Source organism: Zootoca vivipara, chromosome 6, assembly GCF_965207765.1.
Source record: "Zootoca vivipara chromosome 6, rZooViv2.hap1.1, whole genome shotgun sequence".
Taxonomy (NCBI): Eukaryota; Metazoa; Chordata; class Lepidosauria; order Squamata; family Lacertidae; genus Zootoca; species Zootoca vivipara.
The window spans coordinates 38,075,194-38,102,388 of NC_142589.1; the positions used below are offsets into that span (position 1 = coordinate 38,075,194).

Consider the following 27,195-nt stretch of genomic DNA (forward strand, 5'->3'; position numbering starts at 1 on the left):
AGAAGGTGGTGGACTCTCCTTCCTTGGAGATTTTTAAGCAGAGGTTGGATGGCCATCTGTCATGTATGACCAGGCTGAGATTCCTGCATTGCAGGGAGTCCCTTCCAGCTCAACAAATGATTCATTCTGAATCTATCTTCAATGGGACACTATTTTGCAACTGGTTCCAGCTGACCGGGGGTGGGGGGCTGTTGAGGATCCTAGTAAAAAAAGAAGTGAATACTGAAAGCTTAAAATCTGCCCAACATCTGGTCTAGAACCTCTGATCTATGAAGCCCCCCACCCCCAAACTGTCAATTTGCACATGGTCAAAAACACTTTCTTCTTCAGTAGTGCTTAGCACTCTGTGGTCTGCATCTGAGCCTCAATGTGAGCACTAGGTCCTGGGAAAAAATCTAACATTCTAAAGAGCAAGGAGTGCTAGGCAGGTCTCTGCAAAGTCTGGGTCAGCATTAACGCAAGAGAAAAGGTGGGGCAAGGAAGCAGTTTTGCGGCAGGACCATCCAAGCATATCAACTTTATTTCCTAGGAAACAGGAAGCTAGTTAGAAAAACCAGCCACATGGGGCCACCAGGCAAGAAAAGGGGGGGCACATGGCTCAAAACCAACTAAAGGACTTTGGGGCTGCAAGTTTGATTTCCTTCAGTCCCAGTCACATTGTGCATCCAAACCAATCAAGTGTTTGGACGAGAGAGAGAGAGAGAGAGAGAGAGAGAGAGAGAGAGAGAGAGAGAGAGAGAGAGAGAGAGAGAGAGGTAAATATCCCAACAAGCTCACATAATTAAGTCCTCCTCGGCTCTGTTTACACTGACCCCTTTATAAGCCCTTAGCACACAGCCAGAGAACACAGCCAGCCCAAGTGGATGGGAAAACAGGAACCAGTTTCTTTTGAACATAAAAAAAATGTATCTAGGCAGCAGCCTCCCAAAACTGACTGGAAATGAATTATTCCATTGTCCCCAACATCCATCATGGTTCCCTAAGAATGACCATAATTCTATGACCCTATCAACTTGCAGGGTCTGGGAAAAGGGGCAGGCAGTCAAAGTGGTACTCAAGCAGATGCATGGTCCAAAAGAGGCAGAAGCCAAATTCTAGAGCAGCAAGCAAGGGTACAGAGGGACCAGTGGTAGGTATGTCTAGAGATTGGTGAGCATGGATCGGCCTGTGGGGCCAAGCTGGTAGAAAGAATGCTCAGGCAGGCTGGTTCTGCAGCCTTGGAGGTTCAGCAGGAACAGCCTAGGTGGGTGGCACCAGAAGGAAAGTGACAGAGCCTAGCTGCAGATTCAGAAGCACCCACTGGTGCCCTGTGGACACCATTTGTCTAATCCTCTATGAAAGGCACTCAAGTTGGTGGCCATCACTACCCATCCTGTGGGAGCATATTCCATAGTTTTAGGAAAGAGCTGGTTATAGATACTAGGAAGGAAGGAAGGAAGGAAGGAAGGAAGGAAGGAAGGAAGGAAGGAAGGAAGGATTAAGTCAGGACCCATCATTATTACTTGTGCTCACCACAGCCCGCCCAGCACCGCCACTAATTCATATCTTCAACTTTTCTTAAAACAACAGTTCTTAGCCTAGAGAGGCACAAAGCCATTCAGAGAGGGAAAAGACCAGTAATTTCTCAGACCAGTTGTCATTTCTGGAAAGGATTACATAGGCGCAGAGGTATAGCAACCAGCTATGATGCATTGACAAATACTCTGCTCACTCCACACATTGTTTCATCGTCCGTCAAAAAAACCATTATCACAACACAACTGCCATCTTATCAGCTTTTAATACGCAACCATTGAAAATCTCTTGCATGCTAAATAATCATTAGGTATGCTATGCACTATAATGTGATTCACCGCCCCCACATTCATGAGAAACCATAAAATCTGATGAAATTTCCACCATGACTAAACCATGAAATGGATTCATTTTGCCCTCTCCACATGTACACAGGCCTGGGGTGGCCATGCAAAAAGGAAAAGGAAATAAAAAGCAGAAATCTAAACAAACTTTCTGAAGGTTTACAAGAATAACTGGGAAAGGCTCGTTCTTTGGCCACTGCAAATCTTAGACCACACTTCGGATCAAATGCCTCTGAGTCCAGCACTGCAGGTGAATGGGTCAAAAAGGCAGCCTACTTAAATATATGCTCTGGTGTTCCTGCAACTTGTTTCCTCAATGTGCAAAGTTAGGAACTATTTTTTAAATAAATATATATTTTCTGATTAAGGATAGAAAAAAATGGAGTGAATAAACTTTATTATCACAGTGCCTTTCTGTATACTGTACCACCAAAGCAGCGTACTAAAAGCATTTGGACTGGCCAAATTAAAAAGATGTGAAAGCAGAGTGAACCAGCATGAACTACAGGGGAGTGCATCATTCCACATTGTGGAGCGGCACTGGAGAAAGCCCTCTCCATGCAAGCCCGTTAAGCTGGCTTCTGCAGGTGGAGGTGTTATGCTAGCAAAACCTATGCAGCTTCTGATTCACTAAGAGCGGTGTTGCTATTCCTTTCTCCTTTGTAAGGGTAACAGACTCAAAAGAGCTCCTCCTGCAGATCTCAACCAAGCAGGCTCATAACAAGACAGAGAACCAGATCGCAAGCCATTTAAGGCCTTAAAGGTCAAAACCTGGAATGGAACCTGGAAAACAGTAACCAACATGTCAAAAGAGCTCTGCTTCAGGGTTTTATCTTGTGCTCCAAACTCAAAAAACAGAGTTAAGCACGTTTAAACTAGGCGACTTAACTCTGTGCAACACCTAAATTTGGTGCCCATTGTAAATCATACTTGCGGCACCCCCCGGCGGCACCCCGAGGCTTCGCATCCAGTGTAACCGAACTGGTTGCGCTCCCCTAAATCCTCCTCTGCCAGGGCCTGTTTGTACAATCACTGGACATGTGACAGTTGCAGGAAAAGGCTCCATCTGATGTGATAACTCTCCCTAGCCCACTGCAAGCCATCCATGCATTCTCTACCACTAGGCAGGGGCATGTAGAGAAGCAATAGAAAAACTAGACCCCTAACTAGTGCCAAATTCTGTGTGTGGGACAGGAGATAGACCATGAACTGGAGCCAACCATATTAATAGGCTTTTCCTGTGCACATCCAACATGCACCTGTTTCCTTCACCCTGCACACCCAATCTCCCCACCAACCAATTCATTTCGCTTCATATTTGTACTCTGCTTTTTTTCGTCTGAAAGGAAACCCAAAGCTTCTGACAACAAGATCAAAACAATCAACACAAAACAACCACAAATGGACATAAAAGATACAACCAGTATAGACCCAACATACATATCTAAACAAATTCCATACTAGGAATCATTAGGAAAGAAATTGAAAATAAAACTGTCAGTATCATAATGGTGTGACCACATTGGGAAAGCTGTGTACAGTTCTGGTCATCTCACCCTGAAAAAGGATATTGTTGAGTTGGAAACCAAAATGACCAGGAGGATGGAGCAGCTCTCCTATGAAGAAGGGTTGCAGCGTTTGGGACTTTTTAGTTTAGAGAAAAGGCAAGTAAGAAGTGACATGATAGAAGCACATAAAATTATGCATGGCACAGAGAAAGTGGATAGAGAAACATTTTTCTCCCTTTCCTGTAACACTAGAACTCATGGACATACATTGAAGGTGAATGTTGGAAGATTCAGGACAGATAAAACAGACAAAATACTTCTACAGGCAATGCATAGTTATACTAAGAAACTCACCCCCACTGGAGGCAGTGATGACCATCAACTTAGATGGCTTTAAAAGAAGATTAGACAAATTCACGAAGGAGAAGACTAGCAATGGCTACTAGCCAGGATGGCTATTGTTCTGCCTTCACAGTCTGATGCAGTAATGCTTCTGAATACTAGTTGTTGGAGATCACATAGGGAGAGAGGGCTCTTGTGCTCAGGTCCTGCTCAAGGGTTTCCCACAGGCGTCTGGTTGCCACTGTGGAAGGGGACACTGGACTAGATGGGCCATTGGCCTGATCCAGGCCAAAGTACACAATTTTTAATGCAAATGTGCTTCCTTTCCTCTGGTGATGCATTTCCACTCAATGCATCTTTCCCCAAAACTCCCACTGGATCAAGCTTAATGCAAACAAAATCAAGAGCCGTTAAAACCATCTGGAGAAGTCTCATGTCTCCCACATGACCGCCACCACAGCCACAACAAATAGTCTCACTTGACTCCCCACAGGCCTCTCCTCTCCCTGCAAGGGAGACCTCACTGAGAGAAGCCTGCCACACTCGTAAATCTACCTGCCTCAAATATGGCTCCTTCTGAGATGCACAGCTGGAATTTATGGTTTCTAAGGAATGGGGAGGGGGGATACATTTATACTAGGAAAATGTGGCTGTCCCATTAGCCTGTCTCAAAGCTTTGTAATGGAAAACATGCACTTAACAAAAGAAGCATGGGGGAAGAGACAAGAGCGGAAATCAAAAACAGAGACCACCCGGAGAGCGTTGCCAAACCTCAAAATAGAAAATAATGATTGTCATATCTGGGGGGGGATGAAGGTGGAGCCTTCGGGGTCAGGGTCAATAGTGGGTCTGGGAGTTGAGCAAGGGGTGGGGCCTAGTGGGGTGGAGTCTAGTGTTGTGAGGCTGCCCATCAAATTGGGGGAGGAGCCTGATACAAAACCTGCTGATTCCACTACAGTGTATAGCAGAGGACCAGGGGATAGTTAAGGGTGAGTGTGAAATTGCTTTTTCCATGGGAATCGGGGGGGGGGATTTCACTTCCTTCACCCCAGGCTCATAGAATGTTCTATCATGTGTTCATCCCATCCACCACTCACTTTTCTTCCTTTGCTCCTGGCCCCACTGATCATTTTTATTTCCTGGCAAGTGGACCTAAATGAAAAACCACCAGGCAGATGAAGTTTCTTGTTGTTTCCTGGTTGGTTGGCAGCTTTTAAAAGTTTGGCCTTTAAATCCCTAAACAGGCTAGCACCTACTTATGCCAAGGCCCTGCTTGCAGGCTTCCCAGAGGCATCTGAGTTGAAGTCAGGCTCCCACCTAAGGACCCACCCACTAGGGTCCCAATTTGGATCAGGCCCCCCATGCTGGCAGTTTGGTTTTTAATTTTAATTTTAATTTTTTTAAAGAAAAACATAATTAAGGGCTTGAATATGTAGCTAGTGAAGCCCTTAAGTACCAGGTGATGTTTGTGTCATTGTCAGAGGCTTTTAGCAGGAAGATACTTGTATTTGATCTTGTATTTGATAGCGACTGCATTTGATCTTTGACCATTTTAGATCTCAGAGGGATATGACTGGAGCCAAGAGAGGGAAGAGAGGTAGGGCAAATCATTTGGACTATTGCAGGTTGAGCTGAGAATCCTTTCTTAACCAATTTAAGGAAGAGGGTGTCAAACCCTATCTCTTGGCCTGCACTGCCCCCAACCCTATCACCACCCTGTGACTAAAAACAAAATAAAACTTGAAAGCCTGAGTAGCAAATGCAAATATACATAAGCTTATTCATTTCTCATAATATATTCTTCTTCCTCTGTTCATAAGTAGCATGAAAATACACGTATTTCCATTATTCCCTTCTCTGACTGCCCGTCTTCCCTCGGTTTCCAAAATTTCATCAGGTATTTATTTCTCTTTCCTTGCAGAAACTACATCTAAAGAAAGAAGTATGCTGGTATTTTCCCCCAAGCCAATTTGTTATGTGATGCAAAGCAGAATCCACAGAAGAGTCCTTTTGAATAATTAGACATAGGGTGAGTAAGTATCATGACCAGACACACAAAAATGTGTCTTTCACACACAAACACCCACACTCTCAAAAGATGCAGCCTGAAGACTCCTGTGAAGCTTGAAAGCTTGCATCTTGCTTGATCCAGAGGAAAGATATTGGCTGCCTTTCTCATTCTGTGGGACAAACACAAATGCAGAAACTTTGACCCACCACAGCACTATTGTTCATTGAGAAAACCAATCAGCTGTAACATTATAATTATCATTATTATTTATTAAATTTCTATACCACCCTTCATCACAAGGGGGTTTATAATATAAACACACAAAAATACATACCGTAGTAACAAACAAAAACAAGCAACCTCCCCCTCTCTCGGTTTAAAAGGCCACAGATTGTCTAGACTCTAGACATTTCATTTATGATAAATTCATGCTCTGTGTGTTGGGAGGAGATTCGTGGCCACACTTTACTTTTTTGAGGCAGGGCAAAGGGACCTACAGATGGGCAATGTCCCCTCTGTTACTTCTTTTCAAGGCACACACCATCCTCTTTCCAATGCATCCCCACAATGGGTTAAAGTGGATGACTTGACATCCCCCCACCATCTGAGGAAACCTCTAATGCTTAAAGGTCACAAGCTTAATAAGCACAGCATCAAACAGCCTCAATGCATGGGATGACGAAAGCAGGCAGCTACCCAAACCAAAAAGAAAAGAGCCTTTTCCAGAAGCTGCCTAAACATTCACAGATTAAGAGCCCTGTGTATTTCTCTCTCTCTCTCTCTCTCTCTCTCTCTCTTTTGTTCTGGGTTCTTGGCAGGTGTGCATGTATCACAGATAACTATCCCAGGACATTTCTTTGACTTGATTTCACTGGATTGTAACAGCATTTGCATAAACTGTATTAGACCGTTCTTGAGCCCCTAGTAGCAAAGCAGGCTTCTGTTCTTAAATTGATTCCCGTCTCCGGTCCTGCGGCTGTCTCCGAAGAGAAAGTTTCAAAACCTTTGCAAAGCTATTTCACAGACTGACACTTTTCTCTCTACTCACCAAAGTCGGAAGTGATGGCATTACATATCTGTATTCTCAGTGGTGCTGGATTCCTTGATGCTCTTTCCCTGGACTTCCTTTGACATGGGAGCTGAGCGCAGCAGCAGTGAGGAGAGTGACGTCTGCATCCCCCTCTCAGCTGGAAAGTCTCAAGTTCCAAGCCAGGGATTCCCTTCCCACCCTCCTCTGTGCATTCTTAACCCTCCTCCTCCTGGACACAACCAGGAAAGATACTCTCTGCAGATTCCCAAAGGCAACAGGAGAATGACGAGGAGAGTGCAGTGTTGGGAGAAAGCATTAAGACATTTCTGCTTTTCCAGCTCAGCTCTGTTACATACACATACACATCAAGAACCCGCAGTTTATTTCAGCTGTTGTAGTTTTGTTACTATTATGTTACATGGGAGTAAGAAGAGCCACAGCTCAGTGACATGGCATCTGCTTTGCGTGGTTCAATTCCCAGTGTTTCCACGTAGGGCTCAGAATGTCCCTTGCCTGAAACCCTAGAGAGACACTGCCAGTCAGTGTAGATAACATTGCACTGGATAGACAATGGTTTGACTCCCAGTATATGGCAGCTTCCTATGTTGCCTTTTCAAAACTGGCTAAAGACACTGAGAGCAAGGAGCAGGCTCATCTCTCACAAAGCAATTGCTTGGAATGGTGCCTGCACTTTTTGCTTCATAACTTTCATTCTAAAAGGGCTACTTACTCACTTACTTTTCTTTAAGGAAAGCTCAGAATCCAGGCCTGGTCCATCAGTGACTGCCTCTGATGGCCCTGCATCCAGCTTCTCCAGTAAGCCTATCACACATTTTAGTATATACTGTATCTTAAAGAAGATTGTTATTATATGGTTGGTGCTGAATCCTTCCCCTGCCCCTTTTTTTAGATGGAGAAGAGGAGCTTTTCTCTTTTCTCTTTCAAGGGGTCTTAACAGGAGGCAATACCAATTAAAGCTAAAGCCACACAGCACTTCGAACATAAGAAGAGCCTGCTGGATCAGACCAGGGGCTCATCTAGCCTGGCATCCTGTACTCACAGTGGCCAATCAGATACCTGTGGGAAACGCACAAGCATGTCCCAAGCACAAGAGCATGTTATTCATTTTTTAAGAAATTTATTTATTTATTAAATTTGTATACCACCCTTCATCCAAAATCTCAGGGCGGTTCTCAACATAAACATACAAAATAAAATACATTATAAAAAACCTTCCTGTGATTTCCAGCAGTTAGTTTTCAGAAGGATACTGCTGTAAGAATATAAGATGAGCCTGCTGAATCAGATGACCCATCTAGCTCAGGATCCTGTTTTCACAGTAACTAACCAGATGTCTGTGGGAAGCTTTCCAATGTGACATGAGGACAGCAGCACTCTTCCCACCTGCACTTTCCAGCAACTTCTGTTCAGAGGAATACCACCTCTGACAGTATGCCTCTGCCCATGAAGGCAGAGCGTAGGCCTCAAGGCTAGTAGCCATCAATAGCCCTCTCCTCTATGAATTTGTCTAATCCCCTTTTAAAGCCATCCAACTTGGTGAACATCTCTGCCTCCTGTGGGAGTGGGTTCCATAGCTTAACTATGCACTTGCATGAAGAAGTACTTTCTATTGCCTGTCCCAAATCTCCCGACATTCAGTTTCATTGGATGTCCATGAGATCTAATGTTGCAAAAGAAGGGAGAAAAACTTTTCTCTACCCACTTTCTCGATTCCATTTATAATTTCATACAATTCTGTTACATCGCCTCTTCTCTAACCTAAAAATTCCCAAATGCTGCAATCTCCCTTGGTCTAAATGCCCCAGCGGAGATTGTTTCCAGACCTGCTGGCTTTTCTGTGCATACTCAGCAATCCAGCTTTGGGGCACTCTTTCTTTTATTACCTTTCTACATTCAAGGGCTGATCCCACAGCAATTCAAAAGAAGTCTTGAGACTGATGATCCCACATGAACTTCAAATTAAGCCATGGGTTGTGACGAGGGAAAAAAAAAAGTTATTTTACTATTATCTTATTATCATTGTGATCTTGTTATCTATAGAATGTGACCTTGTTATCTATAGAATGGCAGGATACAAATTAACACACCCAAAATGAATAGGGAATGTTGATGAACATTGGACCAAATGACCCTTGGGGTCCCTTCCAACTGCACAGTTCTAGGATTCTATGTTCAGGGTGCATTTTTCCTTGCTGAGTAGTATCCTGAGTTACTCCATATATTTTGATGATTTGCTTCCTGAAATGTATCATCTCACAGCCAATGACTTTTGACTGCTTGATTTTAGCAATGTCTTAAGGACCACCTTTCCTTATATGAGTCCCAGTCAGCTGTCCCTTGTTGTCCATCCCATCCTTACAACAGGTTTAGAGTGTGTTGGCTTGGTGTGTATCAGGCTTTTTCATAGCAGGAGCCCTTGGATCCACTTGGAACCTCATTCCAGAAGGAATGTTGTTGTTTTAAGTCACTTTGGATTGTGACTAACAAATGTAATAAATAAATAGTAATAATTAGGAAGGTTCCAGGACTGCCATATTTTCAAAGGTGCTTCAAACACCTTTTGCATTTTGTCAAGCCTTTAAGTTTTCCAAGGCTGCACTGTTTTAGATGTGGTTTTTTAATTGTGATTCATGATAGCTTGGCTTCGTGGATTTAATCCAATTGTGTCCCTTTCAAACAGCATTACAAGGTGACACAGAGGGAGCTTCAAGAGAAAGGGATTTGCTAAAATCACCCCCCTCTCCCCATGTTTGTTGTTCCTTTTCAGTGTAAACCACTTTGAGCTTCCAGAAAAGCAGTATAGTAGTGCATTGGAAGTCGAAGAGAATCTGTTCTGGAAGTCCATTCGACTTCCAAAACGTTTGGAAACTAAAGCGTGGCTTCTGATTGGCTGCAGGAAGCTCCGACAGCCAATTGGAAGCCACAGCAGCCCCGTTGGACGTTCAACTTCCAAAAATAGTTTGCAAACCGGAACAGTCCTTTCTGGGTTTGCGGCGTTCAGGAGCCAAAACGTTCGAGAACTAAGCTGTTTGAAAACCAAGGTACGACTGTATACAAATGTCTTAAGCAAATGAATGATGACTCAGGGAAATAAAGGCAAGCATAAGTTAGCATTGCTTGAAAACAGGATAAACCCATTCTCCCCCTCCTAAAGCAAATTAAATATAGGGATCCAGACTGCGTCAGAAAAAAAGAAAAGTGTTGGCTTTTCTTACCTTGTTTTGCAAGGAGCCTACTTTAAGGACGGTTGCTTGATTGATTCCATTTTCAAGCAGTTGTTTTTCATTGATAGAATCTAGAAAAGTTGGGTTTTTGAAATGTTGTCATTTTTAGATAATGTCTATTTTTAGATAATGTCCCACCACAGAACTCTATAATCTTGCTGGACAAGCAAATAATATTTTTTTCCTGCTTGCCTTGAAATGGGAGAATTTTCCTCCTGCAATTTCACCAAATCAGCAAATGTAGGCAAAGTTTTGAGTCACATAATTTAACCTGGTTCAGGAATATAGCTGTTCTTGGCATGGGATATGGAATTTCAAAAGCCATTTTTTCTTCCATTTTACACTGTCCCAGAGGTAAGTGATGAAGTCCAAGGTCAGGCAGAAAGTCTGGGAAAGGCTTTGCAAACCAAAACTCTTAATCTTCCTTCTCCTAGATTAGGGTACATATCAATCTGTCAAATTTGCTCAGCCTAGCTTTCTATTTAACTACCCTTTAATTTATTATAAAGGCGGGGTGGGGTGGGGGGAGGAAATACACTACCACAACAGAATTGTCAAACCCAGAACACATTTTTGCATCAAGTCAAAATATTTTCCCCAAATTGCAATTTCCCATGCATATCTGCTGCTCAGAGCAAAGTGTTCCTTTGTAAAATTCTCTTCCAGCCTAATTCATTATACTGCAGGAGAAAACATTATTGAAAATTCCCAAAATGCTATTTTACAAGAACAAGGGTGTTAACCTTGGATTTCTTGCCATATTGTAAATGGCTAATTGCATTCCACCGTGCAAAATTCCCCTTGCTGATTCTCCACTGTTGCCCTTTGCATGTATCAAGTAACACTAATTAACTGTGCTACCAGATAATTCCAATTGGCTCACTGCAATTGCATCTCCTTGCTCATTCCAGCATACTAGAAATGCACCCCACACACACACACACACAACCAAAATTCAAAGCATCATTTTCCAGGAATGCTCTTTGTGTATGCACGCACACATTCAGAAAAATAAAAATAAAAAATGATCTATTTGGAAGAAACTCGCTCTATGCGGGGCGGCCCTTGAAGCTGACCCAGAAACTCCAGCGGGTGCAGAATGCCACGACGAGGCTCTTTATGGGGTCCTTGCTGTGAGATCACATTCATCCAGTGCTTTACCAGCTGCACTGGCTCCTGGTGGAGTACAGGGTCAGGTTTAAGGTGCTGGTTTTGACCTTTAAAGCCCTATGCAGCCTAGGACCCTCATACCTACGGGACTGCCTCTCCTGGTATGCCCCGCGGAGGACCTTAAGGTCCATAAATAACAGCCCATTGGAGGTCTCTAGCCTCAAGGTCAGATTGGTTTCAACTAGGGCTAGGGCCTTTTCAGCACTGGCCCTGACTTGGTGGAATAATAATAATAATAATAATAATAATAATAATAATAATAATAATAAATTATTTATACCCCACCCATCTGGCTGGGTTTCCCCAGCCACTCTGGGCGGCTTCCAACAGACATTAAAATACAATAATCTATTAAACATTAAAAGCTTCCCTAAACAGGGCTGCCTTTAGATGTCTCCTAAAAGTCTGGTAGTTGTTTATCTCTTTGGCATCTGGTGGGAGGGTGTTCCACAGGGCGGGTGCCACTACCGAGAAGGCCCTCTGCCTGGTTCCCTGTAGCTTGGCTTCTCGTAGCGAGGGAACCGCCAGAAGGCCCTCAGTGCTGGACCTCGGTGTCTGGGCAGAATGATGGGGGTGGAGACACTCCTTCAGGTATACTGGACCGAGGCCGTTTAGGGCTTTAAAGGTCAGCACCAACTATTTGAATTGTGCTCGGAAACGTACTGGGAGCCAATGCAGATCTTTCAAGACTGGTGTTACGTGGTCTCGGCGGCCGCTCTCAGTCACCAGTCTAGCTGCCGCATTCTGGATTAATTGCAGTTTCCGGGTCACCTTCAAAGGTAGCCCCACATAAAGCGCATTGCAGTAGTCCAAGCAGGAAATAACCAGAGCATGCACCACTCTGGCAAGACAGTCTGCGGGCAGGTAGGGTCTCAGCCTACGTACCAGATGGAGCTGGTAAACAGAGGAACACTCTGTCACAAGAGACCAGGGCCCTGCGAGATTTGACATCTTTCCGCAGGGCCTGCAAGATGGAGCTGTTCCGCCTGGCCTTCAGCTTAGACTCACTCTGCCCCTTTATATGGGATTTGGTATATAAATTTTCCCTTGGCTTTTTTGCTGGCCCATGTAGGACCAGCCTAGATAGCTGGCTCGGGTGAATATCTGATGTTTTTGCCCTTTATGGTCTTGATTTATGGGCTACTACTAAAATGAGACTGAATTTTAAGCTGTATTTTAAGCTGCATATTTTAATTAACTGTTTGTTTGTTTGTTTGTTTGTTGTTTTCTATTACATTTTATTGTAATTTATATTTGGTTATATTTAGCTGCCCTGAGCCCGGCCCTGACTGGGGAGGGAGGGGTATAAATAAAAATTTTATTATTATTAAGTGTGCAATGGTTATTTCTCATGTTGCAAAAGATGGGAAGCCAAAGCCAGTTTTCAGGAGCCATATAACCAAAAGAGAGGGAGAAAGTGGGGGAAGAGGAAATATTTCATTACCAAGAGGTATATGAGTAAAATCAGTCTGCAATCATTTTAAAAACGGAATGTACTACTTTGTATTTCCTAATGACCTGTCTCCAGGAGGAGGTGGGCCTTGAGGCATGCAATGAACTAGGATGCATGGCCCATGTAGGATTCAAGCCATGTAGACATGGCTTGAAATGGCCTGGCACCCCCTTTAGTGACATTATTATTATTATTATTATTATTATTATTATTATTATTATTATTATTATTATTATTTCTATACTGCCCTTCATCTGAGGATCACAGGGCAGTTAACAATATAAAAACACAAAAGTACATAACATAGGAACATACAAAACAATAAACCAACCCCACACCATTTAAAGGGCCATAGATGGTTTAATTATCCAAAGACCTAGGAGAAGAGAAATGTTTTTTGCTTGGCATCAGACAATCTTACTCGGCTACAAGTGATCACCAAAGAAGTAATTAAGGTGCCAGTGAGAGCATTCCAGGGGAAAGCATCCCACAAATAGGCGGCCACCACAGAAAAGGTCCATTCTCATGTTGCCACTCTCCGGCCCTCTCATGAAAGGGGTACACAAAGAAGGGCCTCAGATCGCAGGGTTCGTGTCAGTTCATATGGGGAGAAGCATTCCTTCAGGTACTGCAGGCCTGAGCCATTTGAGGCTTCATAGGTCAAAATCAGCACTTTGATTTGGGCCTGGAAACTAACTGCCAGCCTGTGCAGTTGGGCCAGGATCAGTGTAATATGCTCAAACCGTCTTGCCCTGGTGAGCAACCTGGCTGCTGAATTCTGCACCAGCTGGTTTCTGAATCATCTTCAGAGACAGATGCAGAAGTTAGACTATCCCTGTCTAGATAGGGGTGCAGCTGGGCCCAACCCAGTTATGACTATGTATTCACTTCAGACAAAGCATAAGTCAGGCTCATTTCAGAGATATTTGTATCTGAGGTAGTATGAGAGAAAGCAGGCTGGCTCTGAAACTTTAGAACCAACTCAGAGCTGGGGGGGGGGGGGAGACTTCTATTTTTTTGTTTAGTTTACTAGTTTGATACTCTTTTGTACACTCCTCCAACCTCACCAAAACTGGGAAATGCCTGGCAGAGGGGAGGGGCCAGGGAGGGGAGTGTAGTTCTGTGACTGTCAGGCCTAGCTTTCAGCAACTATAGCAGGGCTCTCTCTTTACTCCCAATTTCAGTGTTTTTTGAAGGGATGGCAGAAGTAACATATCAGAAGCAGTGCCTAGGAACACCTTTAAATTGTATGCCATGTTCATGCATACAATAGGGATTCCTATGCCTCCAAATTTAATCCAATTCTGCCAGTTACATACATTTATTGACACGCACACACCCTTTGCGGCCTACAATCCAAGGTTTTGGAAGAAGAGGCAGAGCAACCTGAAGTGCTTCAAATCTGAGGTGAACGTGATCTAATTCTGCAGCAATGAGCTGAGGGAACCCCTATCCATCCCAGCAAGGAAGTTTCTTTCAGTGTAAAGCCCTAATCCAAGTATCCATGTTCCAAAGCCCCAATTTTATTTTATTTTTTACTTGTAAGAGAAATGCTGGAATCTATCCTTACATATTACTGGGACTGTAGGAGGTGATGCATTATGACTGTATTTAATCGAAAACATAGCTGCTAGGGTGCTAAGTATATCTGGGCTTTGGGGTCATATCACCTCTATGTTTAAACAGCGACACTGGCTTCAATCTCAACTCAAAGTTCAGAGACCTACTTTTAAAGAGCTAAAGGATCACTTGTCTTCACATCAGCCTTGGATGTTAAGATCATCTTCAGAAGCTCTATTCCAGGGGGCCCTGTCACTGAGGCAGGTGGCAATGGGAGTGAGGGGGCTTTTCACCCTGCATGAAGAATGCCCTCCTCTCTGAGTAAAATTAACGTGGGAGTAAAGCACTGCTATGTGAAAAGGCAAGTCTTTCAGAAGAGTTATATCCACAGACAGGCAAGAGAAGGATGCTCTTCATAAATACACATTTATTTCTTTAGAAATGCATAATTACAAGTGTTGGATAGTAGTTAACCCCTCTTTAGAAAAGTAGTTAAGCAACAATATCAACAAAAAAGGCAAGGGTTGTATGTGTATGGAAATTTTTTCTTTTCCTTTTTAAAAAATTAATTTCGGTTACACTGAAACAAAACAGAAAAAACAGCAGCAAAAAAGCTAACAATTGTGATAATGGGCTTCCCCCCATTTTCTTTCTTAAATACATCTCTCTCTCTCTCTCTCTCTCTCTCTCTCTCTCTCTCTCTCTCTCTCTCTCTCTCTCTCTCTCTCTCTCGTTATAAACATAGCAAATAAAAAAATTCTTCTTTCAACAGCAAAATATATTTGCACTCTTGATTCTTTCTGTGTGGTAAGGTATGTACTGCAAGACAGGCAAGAGTCTGATAAGGTATCTAGAGACGTTTACAAGGATGAGTCACGGAGATGAAAGGTGGCACATCAATTCACTTGTAATCTTTTGATTAATTAAGGTTAGCTAGCTTTAGTCTTCTGCAAAAAAAAATCTTTTTCTTTCAGGTATGGCTAAACCACATCTATTAGGAGTCTTTTGTACTGGAGTGAAAATGATGGCAGTTCTCTTCATCTGCACAACAGATTCTAGGGAGCTCCTTCATATGAGGACCTGTGGGAGGGGGTTCCATACAATCAATTCAATGGAGCTGGCTCACACTCTGATGTACAGGAGAGGGTAGGGAGAATATCCTCCAAGCTGAGAAGACAAGGTGGCTGGAGTGGAGTTTGGTGGTGGTGGTGCTTCTGTTTCTCACTGACTCCATTTCACTGAATCTGAATGCCTCCGTGGTCTATCTGCATTTCCGGCTGGATGGCTGACTGAAGAGAATCTGTGCTCTGCACAAGAGAGAGAGACAGACAAACATGCCACAGGTTTACCATTATTAGTAGGCTTGACCACTCAGTTCAAGGGTGGGTAAGACCTTCTATCCTGTCCAAGCAACTGCTGCCAACAATAAGAAATCCTAGAAGCTCTTGACATTCTACAGAATAATTAGAATAATTTCTGTGATGTGTCAAAACCAAGGCCCATTTAGGTCCAACCATCTGACTCTAAGACGAACTATCTGGGACAATCTCATCCTTGGTTGTCTATCTTCAGGCTCTGGTGGCCATTAATTTTGGTGTTACAGGCAACCCTTTGTAAATCTGTATTTAAATGGACCACATGGGGTTTGACTAATTCTGCTGAATCAGCCAATATAATCTTACGCAATGGACTAGGAAATCCCAGGCTCACTCTGCCCTAGATCCTACATCAGAAAACCGTTCATAGAGGATGCCCTCTTTTCACAGCCATGTTTCCACATCCAAATCTTTGATTAAGGGTCTTCAGGTCTGGAGTCAGCAGAAGCTCTGTGTGCCTTGGAGCTGGTATGCATTTGGTTCCTGACTCAAATCCACAACTGTCTGCTTTGACACCTCTGTAGTCGCATGAAGACATAATGTATCTGACTCTGCCAACAGTGTCAGAAAATGTATGCCAATCTTCTAGGAGAGTTTGAGCAGCTGGAGACCGGAAGCTGGCAGAGTTGGGTACCCCATTTAGACTGCCTCCTTGTAATAAAGAAGAGTTCTACTCCTCTTAAAACCCAGCAGGTGGTGGATCTAATCTGAATAATAAAACTGGAGCAATGAGACACCCATGTATTTTTGTTTGCCTTGCAAACCTTGGTGTGCCAAGGTAAGAACACTCCAAAGGACCCCAGAGACCTCACTGCCACCTTACTGTATTACTTCTAGAAAACAAGTAGGAAAGTTGCCAGAGATTGGGGAAATACATGTTTTGCTATAATGTGTTACAGTGAGACGCTTTTGGAAATTCCAGAAAAGGCCCCAGGAGTGCTTTCAGCACTATTTGGATCAAACACAACAACTTGTAGGAGATTTAAGAGTAGCTGGCTCTTATTAGCTGAAATAGTCACATTCCACTCCTGAATTATTTTGCTTTGCCTCTTTCAAGCAGCAGTGCAGATAGAGGAAAATAATTCAGGAGCTGAATGTAACTATTTCAGCCTTCTTGGACAGAAAGAGCTATCCCTTTTCAGAAGCAGCATCCTCTTCACTCTCTTATTCAGTCAAAGGCAACATACTGGGATAGCCACTATTATCATCATCCCCACCACCACAAATTTATTAGATTTAGGGGGGTCAATAAATATTCAATAAATAATTAATAAATATTGGGCTGCTTACCAAACAGTACAAAAGTACAGTGGTGCCTCGCTAGACGAATTTAATTCGTTCCACGGGTCTTTTCTTATAATGAAAAAATTCGTCTAGCGAATCCCATAGGAATGCATTGGAATTTTTTTTTTTTTTGCCCATAGGAACGCATTAATTGAATTTCAATGCATTCCTATGGGAAACCGCCTCTTTCAAGCAGCAGTGCAGATAGAGGAAAATAATTCAGGAGCTGAATGTAACTATTTCAGCCTTCTTGGACAGAAAGAGCTATCCCTTTTCAGAAGCAGCATCCTCTTCACTCTCTTATTCAGTCAAAGGCAACATACTGGGATAGCCACTATTATCATCATCCCCACCACCACAAATTTATTAGATTTAGGGGGGTCAATAAATATTCAATAAATAATTAATAAATATTCCTTGGGCTGCTTACCAAACAGTACAAAAGTACAGTGGTGCCTCGCTAGACGAATTTAATTCGTTCCACGGGTCTTTTCTTATAATGAAAAAATTCGTCTAGCGAATCCCATAGGAATGCATTGGAATTTTTTTTTTTTTTGCCCATAGGAACGCATTAATTGAATTTCAATGCATTCCTATGGGAAACCGCGATTCGCTAGACGAAAACGAATTCGTCTAGCGAGGCAACCTCCGCTAGAAAAAACCTTTCGTTAAGCGAAAATTTCGTTAAGCAGGGCATTCGTTAAGCGAGGCACCACTTTATTGCTGAAGTTAATCTGGGAAGGAATTTCTGCTATGTGAAAAAGAAGACACACAGAGTTGAAGCCTTCATAGGCCTACTGGTAATTAGCCCCAATCCCTGCTCTCCCCCATTTGACCCACAAGGGTTATTTCAGCCAAGCCATGCCCACTTCTTCTGCACTGAAATCGTATACAGTATGGCTCAGCTAAAAGCAGCTGGTCGGCAGTGCCTGCAAAACACTTTGAGTGGGGCTTAGCAAGACCCGCCCATCACTAGGTCCCTTTCAAAGCACTCCACAAGATAGTGCTTTGAAAGGAGCTCTGAAAGCAAGTCACTTGATATCACTGCAATGCCAGGCGACTGCCCCCCCCCCAAGGGTCGGGGAAATAACAATTTAGCCCACATGCCACATCCAGGTCCTCACCCTTGTTTTAATGCTACATAGCTTAAGGCAGGGAAGAGCAAAAGCTAGATCAGGATTTACAGGTATATTTCTGGGTGATCTGCAGCAGTTCAGCAAGCGTTTCTGACGTGAGTGTTGAAAAAAGCCATTAAGGAAATGAATCCCTCCCCCCTAAATTAGGGTGCTAAAATCAAGAATGCTCAGGATTAACCTGGAGTGGACCATTGTGTGAAAGAACTGGTACAAAAAACAACTTCACAGTGCTCAGAGGCACCCTGATCTTTAATTCGTACTGTATGTCTTTTCCAACTGTCTCCAGTTGGTAGATCTTGGGGGGTTCCATTAAAAAAAACCTAGGTAAATTTGACGTGTGAAGTCTACTCACTCCTGGCTTAAGATGACACCTTCTTTGCTACATTCCATTGTGACTATGAGTACAGGCAAAGAAGACAGATTTTAGCTTTTTCACTTGCATCCCACGTACAGAAATCAGTCTCTGTCAATTTCCCTGCTGTCCCCCAGAAATTATTTTCCCATGAAGCCCACACCAAAGCACCAGCATTTTCAGAGGCAACATAAAAGCTTTAGTTTTTACAAAACCAGGTTTTGTGTGGCCAAGTGTTAAGCCAGTAGGAGTTATGTTCTAACCAATGCATAATATGCATAATGGCTATCTGTTTTTAAATTTAATAGTCCAACTTTTCCATCACCTCTTTGCAATCTCTAGAAATGGGGGTGGGGAGTCCTAGCTGAAAAGGGTTCACTGTCCAGTGAACAAAAGTCCAACTAATGATTTCCCTCCCTTGTGTGGTGAATGATTTGCTTATTAATAGAGAGAGCCTGTGAAGTTCAAAATGGCAACACTTTGTTCTCCATTAAGGTCACACACATTAAAATGAATTACTGCCTATTTCTGTTTGTTCTCCTGCCAGTTACAGACTTCCCAACACCTCCCCCCCCCCGGCCTTCAATTTTACAGGCCATTTGGGTAATGCTCACTTTATTCTTTATTTTTTTAAGTTGCCAATAAGAACATTCACAACAACAGTTTGTCTGCAGCTGAAGTGGCCACCCAAACACCTGGAAGAAAGAACTCTCTAAAACAGCTTCTTTGCAAACCCAGGCTTAATTATCCAAAATTTAGCCAGATGTGAAAGGCTTTCGAAGGGCTGGCTTTAAAGTGGAAGCCTTTTGCCCTTGCACCAATTTCAGCAGAGGGAAGGAAAAACAATTCTTGTGTGGTACTCCCAATGTTATTGCTGTAATTTAACATGTCAGGAACCATTAGAACTTCTGTAAGGAAAGAACTTAATCAGCGCGTGAAAATAAACAAAGAGCCTGGACGTGAGATGGGTTGCAAGCTGGCATCTGCTCACGCTTGAAGCTGCCTTGTTCATACTCCACCACAAGAATGTTACCCATTAGCCACCTAAGCACCTAATTTGTGGGCTACAGGTCCTCAGGTGGGCGGTTATTAATATCTGTGTTTTGTATTGAATCTGGAAAGCGCTAAATGGTGCCTGCTGAGACCAAAACTGCTGTGGAGCACGTTAAACAGTGCTAACTGTAGCTTTGTTGACACTGAGTAAAAGATACAAACTGTAAGTCAGCAAGCTTTCATCGGGGTAGAAGCATGCAAGTGCTGGAGTTTGGCAACGTTTTCTAACTTGTGAAGAATTCTGCGCAACTCAAAAAAACATGTATCTTCACAGCAACTGAGCCTGTACCAAAAGGGTGCATTTGATGACCCTTTCCTGTGCTTCTCGGGTTGTGGCTGTATTGCTAAGCAGGAAATCCATGGATAAAAACTCCCCAAAGGAAGGTATAATGCAGTGCACGTTTCCTGCATCAGTTTTACTGCAGCAGCAACCCCTCAACATCCTCTCTTTTCATTCAGAAATCAAACTGTTTTCATGGGCTGCCCATATTGATTTGTCTCACTTGCATCAGTGGGCTCTGGAGACAGCCCTGCCAGCTCCAGCAAAGCCATTTCTACCCTTGTCTGGATTTTAACATACCCCACTCCTTCATTTAAGTTTCAACATTCCTTTCAGTTTATCTTCAGCATGGTATAATCTCTGTGGTTAACCACAATATTAAAAGCTAACATGGCCCAAAGTGTCTGAAAGAGAGCAATTCCACTGTCGCTGCCAATGGTGTGGGAGACAGATGTAAAGATTTATCGTTGGATTCAAAACGGCCGATTCCTGTCAAAATCTGAGCAGCAAAAGTCGAGAGCAATGCCTCTCACCCGGTTGGAAGGTAATTTATGGGAAAATTCAGAGGCCAGGAACCAGAAGGGCAGTTTGCTAAAAGAGAACACTTCTGATTATATGATGCGTGAACCCTTCATCACTCCAGCAGCAATAGATGTCTGTGGAACAATTTCTAGGTCAAAAAGCAAACTTAAGAAAGCAGGACTCTCCTGCTGTGAAGACAACAGTCTAGGGCATCAACTCAGATGAGAGTAAAGGTTTTTGCCTTCCGTATGTCTAAGGGACATTTGGAAGGAGTCCTAGTGCCTTAGAGAAAGGATGGGCTATTGCCATAGCTGCTATATTTAGCAGCAATGGTTTGGCACACACAGAAAATCTGAGATCCATTTGGAATTGTCCCAATAAGTAACACTTTCATGGTGACGCTCACATTTTTTCTCTTATAATCCTGCAGAATGGTAGCATTAAAATATTTTCAGTGGGTGAAATCACTCACTGCCGTATGCAAATGCTTCTCCTCCCACTGCTGAGCAGGATTAATGAGCTAAGTGGGAAGTTCTTGAGAAACCCATGCTCCTGTGTTGCATGTGTTTTGGGGGGGGGGGTTCTGCCACCGTATTTCAAGACCTTTCTGCTTCTACTTTTGGGGCCAGTCTAATATTCCTTGGAAGGGAGTTCCAGAGCTAAGGTGACTAAATGAATACATGAACTATGTTCCACTTGTTCCAGGGAATCTAGGGCTCCTCAACACACCGATTCTTATGGCAAACCAACTCCCAATGAAATATAGTTTTATAGGGGAAGTTCAACAACTGATCTTTCCCTGCAGCACTGTTGAGGATATGCTCTCAGTTCATGCAGAATGATCTGTGGGGGCCTGAGTAGCATGCTATATAGATGTGAGTTCTCTGCAATGAGCAGGGCTTTTCTGCAGACAAGCTGATGTTGAAAAGGGTTTGCCAACATAACAAGTTTGAACTTGAAACTGTACAGCTGACAAGAGAGGCTTGGCAAGATATGGCACATGTTGTATAACAGATGACCTGCAGACACTCTTGAGTTCATACTGCCTTCCCTCTTGTTGCTTGTGATTCCCCACCCAGAAGGCATCAACACCAAAGGTTATATAATATTCCACAACAGCCCAATCATCTCTAAAAGCATATTTTACCTATGGGACCGCCTCTCCTGGTATGCCCCGCGGAGGACCTTAAGGTCCACAAACAACAATATTCTGGAAATCCCGAGCCATAAGGTGGCTAGATTGGCCTCAACTAGGGCCAGGGCCTTTTCAGTATTGGCCCCAACTTGGGTGGAACGCTTTTTCACAGGAGACCAGGGCCCTGCGGGATTTGTCATCTTTCCGCAGGGCCTGCAAGACAGAGCTGTTCCGCCTGGCCTTTGGGTTGGATTCAGTCTGACCCCTGTGTTTTCCTCCCTCGTGGTTTGGATTTATGGAGTACTTAAAATGAGGCTGCATTTTAAATTTTAATACTGTATTTAAATTTGTATTTTAATTAATTGTTTTCTTTTCTTTTTTATGTCTTATTGTAATTTTATTGGTGTTAGCCGCCCTGAGCCCGGTTTTGATTGGGGAGGGCGGGGTATAAATTATTATTATTATTATTATTATTATTATTATTATTATTATTATTATTTCAGACCGGGAAGGGATTGGAGAGGAGGGGGACTTTTTTATTATTAATGAGGGTAGTTTTGTTTACTGCCAGTTGTGGGTGGGGACTGATCGGAACTTCACACCAGCTTTAACTGGCCAGCCCATATATTCCTTCTTCATTGAGAAATGTGTTTAGTTGTACTCCTTTAGCTATTCCTAGGCCTACAATACTGCATACATCCTGTGTACAGTATTATCAACAGTGCTAGGGCCATACAGTGCCATTCAGCTTCCAGAAATAAAGAATTATGGGTTTGAGAAGGGGTTGTTCTATGTTTGAGACACACTCTTGGAAACAAACAGTACCAGCAAGTGACAATTTGAAATTCACCATTCTCTGAATTTTGCAATGCAATTCACCTGCCAAGCAATATGTACAAAAATGCACATGTTAGGGTAAAGTGTGCATATAAATGTATGTATTAGTGGAAATAACATACATAAATGTTCTGTGTTGGGGAAAACTGCTTTAAATATGTGTCTAGTAGGAAAAATTGTGATATTAGAAATTTGCTGAAGAATTGTCATGAGGACTTTATATATATATATATATCACAAACTGATGTGGAAATGTGGAGAATTGAATTTAAGCGTGGAAAAATTAGAAACTGACAAAAACCAAAATGGACAGATTCACCCACTCCTAACCTCAAGTACATCCCAAACTCCCTGGAGCTACAGGGGGGAATGGGCAATGGTAGGCAATATATCTTTCAGAGGGAGCAGGTTTATCATTCCTGATCTTTACAACAGGCAATCCCAGGTTTCCACAAAACAGTTTGAATATTTGTATGCAAGATGCATTCTCAATTTTTCAGGCTTTAAACCTATGTTTAGCTATGATTATAGTGTCAAATGTTTTGGAATGAAGAGTATAAAGCACCCAAGTTGTCTATACATATTTGTATCATTCAACCAGCCACCCTGCTCCTTCTTTCACCAAGAATTCTATACATTTTTATTCTGCCTAATGAAAAAAAAAGGCTTTGCGTGCTCCAGGTTGCTCTACCTGCTCTGTCTTTATCCAAAAAGGAGGTGCCAAGACAACTGTCTTTTGGACGTTCCAAACCACTCTAATGCCCCTTAATGGAGTTGCTTCCAAAAGGAGGCCCCTGAAACATCAGGCCTTTAGCTTGCAAAAAAAGGGGCAAACTATTGCAGACCTATAATTTATATAGAGAAAGGCACCTCAAGCTGGGGGAAAAGTGTAGAAGCATGTCAAGTACCATTCTAACTTAAATCATGGAACACACTATTCTGAGCCAATGGTTGCAGCCAGGTTAGAAATAGCTACAAAACAGGGGCTGGGAATGGAAAAGCTGACAATATGAACTCTAGCAATGGAAGCACCATAAGCGGCAATACTGTATCAGTAGTATTATGGCTTGGCAGTGTGTAAAAGAGATGCAACTATAACTCGTCATTGTGTTCTCCTTGGTCACTTCATCTGCACCAGGACTGGGGAGCTCATTCAGGCCACATCACGATCCAAGAAAAAGCTAGAGGCCTACACATGCTGATTTAGAGTTTGGGGTCATATCCTTTTGGTTCTGAGGCCAAAGTTTGCTTCCCCCACTTGGCTATGGAAAGAGTACAGAATGTTCTTGGCTCTGGGAACCGCCAAGCCCTGGAGTGACTCACCTTGGGCTGACTTGATTTCCTGGCTCTGACCCCCGTCACTCTTGAACCTGCCTCCAGCTCACCCTTGGGTAAAAAGTAGCTCTTGAGCCTGCCTGGATCTGCCTCTTGCTTTGGGGGACTTGGCCTAAAACCAGCTTGACTTGGAACCCTGGCTTAATTTGCACATCACTTCCAAGGACACTATTAAGATACAGCGCCAAAGATGCTAGGGCACACTTCCCTTAACTAGCAGTAGCCAGCCTTGGCATGTGTGCCAAGAATGAAGTTCAGCTTAAGAAACTTTGGGAAACTCCTGGATCAACAGCTCAGTCTTTCATGGTCCAAGAATGGTAGAGTGAAAAGACATAAAACTCTTAAGTGAGACCCTTTAAATAATCATCATACTTTTATTTTATTTTTTTGAAAGGGAGCCTCAGATTCTAAATAGAACTCATGAGCTTCCTCACTCAGGGCTGGTGGAAATATTTAGGCATATGTGCTCCTTCTACCTACAGTAAGACCATAATAAGATAAAAAGGGCCCTGTTGGAGCAGGCCAAAGTCCCATCTAGTCTAGCATCCTGTTCTTACATTGGCCAACCAGATGCCCCAATGGGAAGCCCACAAGCAGCACAACAGCACTCTCCTTGTGTTTTCTAGGAACTGATATTCAAAGGCTTACTACCTCCAACACTGAAGGCAGAAAATAGCCATAATAGCAACAGTAGTTGCCACGTGGGTGGCGCTGTGGTCTAAACCACAGAGCCTAGGGCTTGCCGATCAGAAGGTTGGTGGTTCGAATCCCCGCAACAGGGTGAGCTCCTGTTGCTCGGTCCCACCTCCTGCCAACCTAGCAGTTCGAAAGCATGTCAAAATGCAAGTAGATAAATAGGTACCGCTACAGCAGGAAGGTAAACGGTGTTTCCGTGCACTGCTCTGGTTTCGGTGTTCCGTTACACCAGAAGCGGCCTAGTCATGCTGACCACGTGACCCGGAAAAACTGTCTGTGGACAAACGTTGGCTCCCTCGGCCTGTAAAGCGAGATGAGCACCGCAGCCCCAGAGTCGTTCGCGACTGGACTTAACTGTCAGGGGTCCTTTACCATTACCTTTTTACTGATAACCTTATTCCTCAAGAATTTAAAGCAGGCATCCCCAAACTTCAGCCCTCCAGATGTTTTGGACTACAATTCCCATCATCCCTGACCACTGGTCCCCTTAGCTAGGGATCATGGGAGTTGTAGGCCAAAACATCTGGAGGGCCACAGTTTGGGGATGCCTGATTTAAAGCCACCCTGTGATTAGTGATTGGGTGTGTTGGGGTGAATCTACTTCTGTGCATTCAAGATCCAACTTGTGGGCTTCCCATAGGCACCTGGTTGGCCACCCTGAGAACAGGATGTGCGCCGATATGGGCCTGAGATCCAGCAGGGCTTTTCTTATGTTCTAGCTATTAAAAACACCAGCAATCATCCTGAGCACAAAATGCAACTTCCGATTCAAATACTGTGCAATTGCAAGGGTTATGATAGTAAAGACAAGATTAAAAACATAAGGGATGTGCCTGATTAAAACCTTAGAAACAAGGGATGAGACTGCAGGGCTTTCCCCCACTCTGATGCTCCGAAAAACAAAGTAAACAAATGTATACAAATGGTATCAAAGGCATAGATTCCAGATGCCATTATAGGGGAAATCCACTAAACTGGAAACTGAGGCAGGAGAGAGATACTTATCATTAAATATAAAAGATTGCACTTACTATAGGCAACACTTTTACAAAAACTGAGAATTACAGGCCCAGCAGGAGAGAAATGCCCACCATTCCTTTTCAAACAGAGAAAAGATCTACGTACTTGATTAGCAGCTGAGTGGTCCGTCACAGGCGCCAGCTGGACATACTGGACTTGGATATCACTCCCTTGGAGTGGAGATCCATCAACGCCACCAGCTGCAGGATCAGCTGGTGAGGCAACAGCAATCAATCGAGCGCCCGGCAGCACCTGCAGATAAACCAATAGAGAGAGATCCTGTAAGCAGACATCATCACAAAGGTATCATGAAACATCTGGAAGACCAAGAACAGATGCAAGCCCCACAAAAGCTCAACCAACCCTTTAGTCAGTAACTATTAAGTTAGACTACAAGAGTTCCCAGGAGAGGAAAATATTGTCCTTGTCTGAAAGACTTGATGAAAAAATATTTTTTTCCTAGCTCAATAGGCATTTAATGCTTAGTCTCCCTTATGGTCTAAAATTTTCCATTGGATAAAAACAACAACCCTGATTTTCATCATTAATATAACAACGGAGTCCATTGTGTTAAGATAATGGAGTTAAAATTGTGCCAGTTTTATCTTTTATTTATACAAATCTAGCTAGACATTTCTTTGCAACCGGTAAGGTGGCAATATTTTAGGAACAACAGGGAACCAATTTCCCTCAAACTGTTGAAATCCTGCTCTTGGCAATAAGCACGTCACATTTTCCATCACCACTCTGATAATTTCACCAGCTTCTCATAAGGACCATTCATAGCAGATTTAACAAAATTAGTGCTCTTCAAGTCCTATTTTAATTGAGGAATCATTCATTCACGCAATACTTTTTCAGGCATGGAAGCATTCAAGATTAAATCTTCATGGTCTCAACAGCTCTTTTAATAAGCACTTCCACAGAACTTGCTGGGGCCACTTCCACAGTCACCTGGTGGGCATGACAAGCTCTAGCCAAGTGAGAGCATTCGAGAGGTTCAATTTCTTTTGTGGCTTTTTTAAAATGCAGAAAGAACACAAATGTACTAAACTCTGAAAAATACCATTGTGATATCCACCCCTAGAACCTCCTTTCTTTTAGCCTGGTATTTGCAACGAAAAGGGTCAAATTGATACCAGTATTTTCTGTTTGTGACACAAAAGGAAAACAGATGAGAGGATCTGGTGTCTTAGCTGGCAGAGCAAACTTTTAATGTCAATGTATTCCTTAAATATTTGTATTATTCTGAAGATGGACCAATTCTTTCACAGCAATGGATCATTTTCATGTGTCATAATAACACATTTAATTACAGGGCTTCCAACGCTACAGTACTCCCACTTTGTGAATTTGTATGAATTGTCATAAGTAACTGGTTAAATATTTTACTAACAGTAAGAAATACCAGACTTGTTTGTAAGTAAACTGTAGACACAAGTGGAATGCTGAGAATAACTGATGGGTTCCTCCCCCACACAAATCCCCGAATAATATGTATTATGTTTTGTTTTGTTTTTTAAAGTCCTTTGTTTCTTAAGAGATTTTAAAAAGAGCATGCAAAGCAACAGTCTCTAGACATACTGAGATGGGAAGGGAAGGAGATGCCTCTTAATTAAGCCATCTGACTATGATGAAGTTAGAGGACCAGAGAGCAAGCAGAGTGTAGAGATTCTAATCTAATTTATTTTACTGCTGTTCAAAACTACTGTCCTGCCTGTGGAATTATTACTGAGACAGATAAGAACACTGGTTAAAAAAAGAGAGATTTCTTTCCCCCCTAGCTCGTCCTTTTACCGAAGAAGAATTTGAAAAGGAAGCCAGTATAGTGTTGCAGTGTATTATTTTTGAATTTGCTGAGCCAAAGTGTGGGCCAGTCCAGACTTAGTCACAGCTCAGTACATTTCACTCCTCTCCAGTTGGCTCAGGATCTCCTTTATGTTATCAAATGACAAAGAGGACCTACCGTATAGTCCAAAAGCACCACTACC

At 42.9% G+C, this 27,195-nt stretch overlaps 2 protein-coding genes across 5 annotated transcripts in view; both read right to left on the bottom strand.

Moving 5' to 3' along the window:
• ZNF469 (zinc finger protein 469) overlaps positions 1-12,622 on the bottom strand; it is a 286,053-nt gene extending 273,431 nt beyond the window's left edge. For all 3 annotated transcript variants that reach the window (XM_088670994.1, XM_035118176.3, XM_035118173.3), the window contains exon 1: positions 6,769-12,622. The gene's annotated coding sequence lies outside the window, so the exon portion shown is untranslated. The remainder of the gene's footprint in view (positions 1-6,768) is intronic.
• A 1,965-nt stretch (positions 12,623-14,587) lies between these two features.
• Positions 14,588-27,195, bottom strand: part of BANP (BTG3 associated nuclear protein) — a 151,936-nt gene continuing 139,328 nt past the window's right edge. For both annotated transcript variants that reach the window (XM_035118178.3, XM_088670995.1), the window contains exons 12-13: positions 25,310-25,456; positions 14,588-15,485 (exon numbers count right to left, since the gene is read on the bottom strand). In XM_035118178.3, the coding sequence (XP_034974069.1) occupies positions 15,414-15,485; positions 25,310-25,456 (219 nt within the window). In that variant the 3' untranslated portion in view covers positions 14,588-15,413. The remainder of the gene's footprint in view (positions 15,486-25,309; positions 25,457-27,195) is intronic.